At 36.5% G+C, this 8095-nt stretch overlaps 1 protein-coding gene and 1 pseudogene across 1 annotated transcript; one reads left to right on the top strand and one right to left on the bottom strand.

Annotated features, from left to right (window-relative positions):
* The first annotated feature begins 2846 nt into the window (after positions 1 to 2846).
* LOC125208215 (probable inactive purple acid phosphatase 2) lies at positions 2847 to 4891 on the top strand. The gene is given in 3 exon segments (XM_048107794.1): positions 2847 to 3126; positions 3129 to 3604; positions 3751 to 4891. Coding segments are annotated over 3 exon segments (1821 nt in total). The 5' UTR covers positions 2847 to 2912; the 3' UTR covers positions 4882 to 4891.
* Positions 4892 to 5141: 250 nt separating this feature from the next.
* Positions 5142 to 7204, bottom strand: LOC125208216 (annotated as a pseudogene).
* Positions 7205 to 8095: the final 891 nt, after the last annotated feature.

The raw sequence follows: 8095 nt of genomic DNA, 5'->3' as shown, positions 1-8095 counted from the left end.
CGAAAATTCGATAATTTTTTGATATTTTTCAATACGATACGAGCGATATATCATTTTTTCGGTATTTTTCCCCAGCCCTAAGAAAAACGACAGAAGAGGGGAAATTGTGTTCAAATTTCTTGCACAACATAGTCTTAGTTTTCGCTATTAACGGAAGTCTAAATGTTATCTGATCATGTTGAAAGTTTATCCAGAGCTAAAAGATGCCAAGCTTCATTCTAAAATGTGGCCGGAGGTGAAATAATCGTCTATATTGAAGTTGTGTTGAGTAGTGTTCTACCTCCGGTTAAAATTTCAATACAATCGGACAATATTTGGACCTTCGATCGCGACAAATACCAAGACTGTGATATGCGGGAAACTCGAGGAGCACAAATTTCCCTCTTCTTTGTTTCTACCAATAGAAATGGGTCACCATCCATACTTATATAGATGAACTATGATTTAAGAGTCTACGTGAGACAAGATTTAAGAGTTTTAATATCTACACGTGTTTCTATCTCTCTTCTGTCATCATGGACAATTCTATTCAAATGATTAAATGGCCGATTTCATTTTGAATTTTGTCTTTACGAGTTTAAATACACAAGATGATTGAGCAAGCACAAATTAAAGAAATTAGAGGATAAAAGAAAAATAATACTAATACTCTATAAATCCAACCCTTAGGGCTTAATATAGCAAAAATGATAGTACTAAGAATATGGAAGTTGCACCACTCACATATTTTAAGAAAACAGGTTATTACATTAGGAAAAATGATACTCCTGTCTCATTTAAAAAAATAAATACTACGAACAGGGATTGTGATCAATTAAGATTTTTTATGCTAATTGAGAAATGAGATGCAATATCAGCCACTCATTTTTATTAAATGAGTGGTTCAGATTTTTCCACATGGAAAAAATATCTTTAGATTAATTAATTATGAAAGAGCAGAATGGTAATATCATAGTAAATTTTATTCAATAAATATTTTTTTTTATTTTTTATTTTAATTTTTTATTAATTTTTTTTAAAAAAATTTAAATTATTTTTTAATTTTTTTTAATTTTTTTTTAATTTTTTTAATTTTTTTTTAAAATTTTTTTAATTAATTTTTTGTTTTTTTTTTTTTTTTAAAAATTTTTATTTTTCAACTACATATACAATTCATGTCAACTACACACATATAATGTCAACTATGTGTACAATCCATGTCAACCACACACACAATTCATGTCAACTATGCACATATAATGTCAACTATGTGTACAATCCATGTCAACTACATATACAATTCATGTTAACTACACAATATAATGTCAACTACAAGTACAATTCATGTCAAATAGTATTTATTGAATAAAGTTGTTGACATTTGATGTGTAGTTGACATGAATTATACATATAGTTGAAAAAAATAATAATAAAAAAAAAAAACGAAAAAAGAAATTTTAAAAAAAAATTAAAAAAATTTAAAAAATTAATAAAATTACAATTATGCCCCTCTGTTGACATAAACATACATGCTGTTGACATTTCACAAATATTCTGGATGAGTGGCCCATATTGAATCTCATTTATCAATTTAGCTAAATAATCTCAACCTAACAAGACCCTACGTACAATGTATATTTTATTGTGATTGCAGGTAAAGAAATTAATTATACCGATACATTTATTAAAGAAATTAATAATTATACCAATACACTTTTAAAGTTTTTATTTGTTTTAAACTATACATATTAGAAATCCAACACACAAACTTAAATGATTTAATTTATATATTCAATGTTTATAGAAGAAGAAAATATAAAATGAAATCTTTTTTGTATTTATTTATGATGATGACAATCTCAATTCTAAATTCGGGATAAAACTAAAGAAAAATGTTAGACATTTTTTTATTGATGATTGTGGATCTGCAGAAGTTGAATGCATCAATGCTGGTGTAATTTCTAAGTGATTGTAAAAGCAAATTCTCCCCTTTTGCTGGTAACTCGATCAACGAGTTGGCAACGGAAGCGATGAATTTGCCTTCATGATCTCTCGTAATTGCTTAATTTTGATAAATTCGTTCATACTGAATTGAGACAATCATCATCATAAATAAAATAAAAGCGATTTTCATCTTAGAATTGGCTTGAGGCAAAACGTTGAAAAAGAGGGTAATTAAAGTTTCATGCTCTCTTTTTTCTTGTAATTTATAATAATAACACGTAGTAAGATTTCAAACATTTCGATTTCAAATTGATTTATTGTCACGAAACAGAAAGATATTTGCGTAATTTGTTGTTATAAATGCATGTCATTGTTGTTACGAAAGAAAATAGTTGCTGTTCTTTACAAAAATAATTGTGTTAATGATCAAAAGTTACTATTGTTTAGAAAATAATCAGGTCGGGTCTGATTCGTGCTGGGTACCAACCTGATCCGAAAAATATAAATCTATTTGCAGACCCACATATTTTTGTAAAATTTTCGATGAAATTATTTTTTGTGTTAAAATTTGTCAAGAAATAATAATATTTTTATTTTACTGTTTTTCAGTTTAGCTTTATGTTTTATTTGATTAGTTTTAATTACGGCTCAAATTTATGAAATTGTTTAGTTATAGGTATGGATAGGAACATTAAATTTGTGGGTAATTTTTTGTCGGTTGATAACAAAATTCATTCGATTGATATATTAACATTTTCGATCATATCACCATAAATTTTGAATTATGACAACAATTTAGGTGAAATCATTCTCATTACTCAAACTGAAGTCTACATTCATTGGTTAGTTTGTCTAACTGTCGCTTCTTTATTGGATGCTTATATGCATAAAAATACATTATATATGAAGTCTTTATAGTAAAAACTCAGAGCTGACTTCAGATTCTTGAAGAACTAAGCAACTTTGATCAAAACAAAATTACAGAACTGATGACCACATTACACACACTCGCGCTTCTCTCGATCCTCTCTCTCCTCGCCGCCCCATCCTCATCCAAAGTCTCGATCTCGGTCGCCCCAAGATCCGTTTCCAAATCGGGCAACCCAGTGACGATCAAATGGAGCGGCCTCGATTCACCCTCGCATCTCGACTGGCTCGGAATCTACACCCCGATGAACTCCGCCCATCGCCACTTCATCGGCTACATTTCCTCTCCTTGTCGCCCAGTTGGCAGTCTGGGTCGGGCTCCATCACGATCCCACTCGTCAACATGCGATCTGATTACCAGTTCCGGATCTTCCACTGGACTGAATCCAAGATCAACCCGGACAAGATGGACCACGACCACAACCCGCTCCCGAGGACCAAGCACCTCCTCGCGCAGTCCGACCCGGTGACGTTTGAGCCGGGTCGGGGCCCCGAGCAGGTCCACCTGGCGCTGACGGACGGCGATGGGGAGATGCGGGTCATGTTCGTGACCCATGATGGGAAGGAGAGCTTTGTGAAATACAGGTTGGCCTGGGATGGATTGGACCGGGTTGTGGGTACGGAGGTGGCCCGGTATGAGAGAGAGGATATGTGTGATTCGCCTGCCAATGATAGCGTTGGGTGGAGGGATCCTGGGTTTATTCATGATGGTGTCATGCTTGGTTTGAAGGATGGGAAGAAGTATTATTATCAGGTAAAAATTCTCACTTTTTTCTTGAACTATGATGCTTATTACTACATCAAGAGGATTCCTGAATATAGAAACTAGAGATCGTACAGTGCTTTGATTAAGAAAATTCTAGTCTAATAGTGTGCTTAAATTTGTATAAACTATGGCAGGTGGGTAGTGATTCCGGGGGCTGGAGCACAATTTACAACTTCGTATCTCCAGTTAAGGATTCGAGTGAGACGATAGCTTTCTTGTACAGAGACATGGGGACTGCTACACCCTACTCAACGCACAAGCGCACACAGGAAGAAAGCATCTCCACAATTAAGTGGATAAGTCGAGATCTTGAAGCTATTGGCGACAAACCTTCGTTGATATCGCACATTGGAGATATAAGCTACGCGAGAGGCTATTCTTGGCTGTGGGATAACTTCTTCTACCAGATAGAACCTTTGGCTTCCAAAGTTCCATACTTGGTGTGCATTGGCAATCATGAATACGATTGGCTGTTGCAGCCTTGGAAGCCCGACTGGTCCAGTACAGTCTATGAAAAAGACGGGGGTGGAGAGTGTGGGGTGCCTTACAGTCTTAGGCTTCACATGCCGGGGAATTCCTCAGAGCCAACCGGATCAAGAGCCCCTGCTACGAGGAATCTTTACTACTCATTCGACATGGGAGTAGTCCATTTTGTTTATTTTTCTACAGAGACTAATTTCCTAGCTGGGAGTAAACAGTATGAGTTCTTGAAGAATGATCTTGAATCAGTGAACAGAACCAAGACACCTTACGTTGTTGTCCAAGGGCACAGGCCGATGTACACTACAAGCTACGAGACAAGAGACTACCCATTTAGGGAGAGGCTCCGAGAGCACTTGGAGCCTCTTCTTGTGAAGAACAATGTGACACTAGCACTATGGGCTCACGTACATAGATATGAGAGATTTTGCCCTCTAAAAAACTTTACTTGTGGAAGCTTGAGCATCGAGGGGGAGAAATGGGAGGCGTACCCGGTGCACTTGGTGATTGGGATGGCCGGGATGGATTGGCAGCCGATTTGGCATCCATTGCCCGACCGACTCAAAGATCCCATCTTCCCCCAGCCCGCTAGGTCACTGTACCGTGGTGGTGAGTTTGGTTATGTGAGACTGGTAGCCAACAGGGAGAAGCTAACACTGTCGTATATGGGGAACCACGACGGGGAGGTGCACGATGCCGTGGAGATCATGGCATCGGGGCAGGTCTTGAATGGCGTAGAAAGTGCTGCTTACAAGAGGAAAAAGAATAAATATCTTCTAAGCTGACACAATTAGAATAGAACATACTATTAAAATTAAAAGTTAATAATAAAGTTGATAATTAAGGTATACTACTCTAATAATTAATCTAACAAACTTTTTTAAATGATGGGACCTTAATCTCCCGTCCACTCCATACTTACTTAAGAGTCTGAAGGGGGGAAATGTGTCTATTTCCAGCAGAAAACAATTGACACTGAAAGCAAATAACAATGGTTTAACAAAAGATAGATTGAAAGCAAATAGCAATTATCTAACAAAAGATGGATAAGAAAAGTAAGTTATATATATGTATATGCTTTGATCACAAACCATACAACACGAAACAAACAGCACAATATCTTCGAAAAATAAGCTTATTTTAACGGTGCAGTGCTAAATCACCTTATCCCAAAATCACGGCCCAGTTGCTCCAACATCTTGTCTCCAGCATTGCTTCCAGGGTGAATACAAAATCTCTCCGGCATGGACACTGCCGTGCATTAGCAGAACGTTGAGAAGATTTTCAGCGCTCTGCAATTTGCCTCTGGCTCTAACTGTTTCCCGATTCCCTGTTCAAGTAATCCACAAACATTCTCTTTGCACTATCAGCATCTTAGGGTGGTGGCGGACCACTCAAGCTCGATTGCCCTGTTAATTTATGAAAGTTTGCCTGAGCCTACGCAGCTCGGGGAGGCCAACATGTCTTGAAATATCAACACTAGGTAAGCCCAGCCCAAGAGTCACGCCATTGAGGGGCCCTCCGGCTGCATGGGACTGTGCTTCCACGATCATGTTCATTACCTCAAGTGTTGCTCTATCCAACTCGTAGAGAGAATTCGCCTCTGTTAGACGTGCACCCTGTGTTGCAATAGTGGGCTGCAACACTTTAACATCCTTGGTTTTTGAGTCTACTCTTTTTGTCAGGTATCTTACAGCATCCACTATGGCAGCCAACGATTTTTCAATCCCATCTCGGGAGGGCCATAGCTCAAACAACGGTGAATCCCAACGGCTTCTGCTATCTGGCCTCTCAAACCTTCTAACCAGATCTTCAAATATTTTATCATCATATTTCTCCTCTGATTTATCCCACCGTTCTTCATTCCATTTTCGACAGTATGTCTCTTCAGCATCACAGTGCATGACACAGTATCTTGTACCAACTGCACGAGCCAGACACCATAGCTCGTATCTGTACCCTTTATGCTGTTCAAAGAACCACTATAATAATATTGTCTCTGGTCAGAGATTTATCAACTTCAGATCTCAAAACTCCTCTTAAATTCTTTTCTGATGGCATGTTAGCATAGCCCTCGTTCCGTATGAGGTGAAACGAAGGTTCATCAACGATCCGAACTGATGGCTTCGGTTCTGTTTCTTGAAGGGCTTCAGCCAAGCAGGCTGCGGCTGTTGACTTCCCACTACAAGGCTGACCACAAATAACAACCAAAGCCATCTGCAAGACTTGTTTGTGTAAGCTTTATTCCATGAGCACTATAGCAATGCACGGGCACTTCTTTCAAGAAAATAGTGTGATTCATACAATAAAACTACTTGCTACCAAAACTAAGACTATCTTTTAACAGTGAATTAATTCCGTATTAAGTTATTACTGACTAAATTATGAACTCAACATTGTGAGATACATAGATAATAGTAGTATTCATTTTGAACCAATTATGCCAGACAGAGACAGTACCATATCTAGGGTTTAGGGTAAAAAGGAACATACTTTCCATACTCATCACACGTGCCGGAAAAGATTACAAAATACAGAGTCACAGACTATTCTTAATCAATGATGTTCAAACATTAGTTTAAATAAAGGTTCAAATAGTGTAATCTTCCCTCTCCAAATAAAACTGGTTAACAACAAATTTCCTCATCAAATTGAAAGCGTGAACTGCCACAGTATGAAGCTACTACATCTATTGCAGATACTAGAACAATAAAATCCTACAGCGTGGACAACTCTTCTATCAAGTCCACATGCTTCAGAATTCTCTTTAATAATTAGATTTTCCAAAATTATCAAAGTAAATTAGGTCATCACATAACCAATGCCATCAACACATGACTTCCTCCAAAAGCAGCAAATCACTCCTTCTTGTCATCTAAACCAGCTAATTTTACGCAAGATTCACAAAATTAATAAATCCAAGACCTCTTACCAGATAAAAAAACATGATGAACTGTTGAGTAAATCAAAGAAGCAATCAACAGCATACCTGGGAGGCTGGAATTGCAGATCTATTGGACACCTTGCGACTGACGCCGCGAAGAAATTGAAATTTGGTTCTTCTCCTTCTTTATTGGGCGACTTTTTATAGGTCCAGTATTCATTTCGTATTGGGCTAAATAATGTCTTACTGCAATCCAAGTTGGGTTTACACTTTACAGACTTAGATTTCTTTAATATTTAGCTCAAAAATATTGGAAATTTTGGCCGAATATACAGTGATAAGTTTAGTATATTGACCAAATTAATGCAAACATGTAACATGGAGTATATAAAATATATCAGCTTGGTATTTTGAGCGAATTCATACCAACATAACAACATATAGAAACATATATGAGCTTGGTATTTTGATCAAATTCATACTAACATAACATATAGTATAAAAAATATATCGGCTTGATATTTTGATCGAATTCATATCATGGACTAATATCCTCATCCAATATTTAGGAGGTTAAGCCTGCAATTCGGATTGTTATTGCAATCTACTCCCTTCGTCCCATAGAAATAAGCCATTTAGGATTTGCACGAGTTTTAATGTGTAATTGATAAAATAAGAAAAAGAAGAAAACGTAGTTGAAATTGTGTAGTGGATGGTGGGACCCATAAATAATAAAGGAAAATAGAATGAGATATTGTCCACTTTAGTTTCGATACGGGTTTTTAGATTTATGTTTCAAATTTATTTTACTTTATACCCGCAATGCAATTAAGAGCATTATACCCGCAAATCCGAAATTATTATGCTTCAGATTTATTTATTTATGTAAATTATATTCTGACGAGTACATGAGTTATGAAAATTAACATAGGGAGTGTAACCTATTGACTATTATTCAAAGTTCAAACTTCAGTTATTATAATGATACTACAATTTTACATATATACTAGGAGTAGTAATAAGCATTAGACGCTACTATACTGATAAACATTAGACACTACTCCCTCCGTCCGTAAATAGGAGTCCCATTTTGCCATTTTAGTCCGTCCACGAAT

The sequence above is a fragment of the Salvia hispanica genome, chromosome 2, assembly GCF_023119035.1.
Source record: "Salvia hispanica cultivar TCC Black 2014 chromosome 2, UniMelb_Shisp_WGS_1.0, whole genome shotgun sequence".
Taxonomy (NCBI): domain Eukaryota; kingdom Viridiplantae; phylum Streptophyta; class Magnoliopsida; order Lamiales; family Lamiaceae; genus Salvia; species Salvia hispanica.
This window is presented reverse-complemented; position numbering and strand designations above follow the sequence as displayed.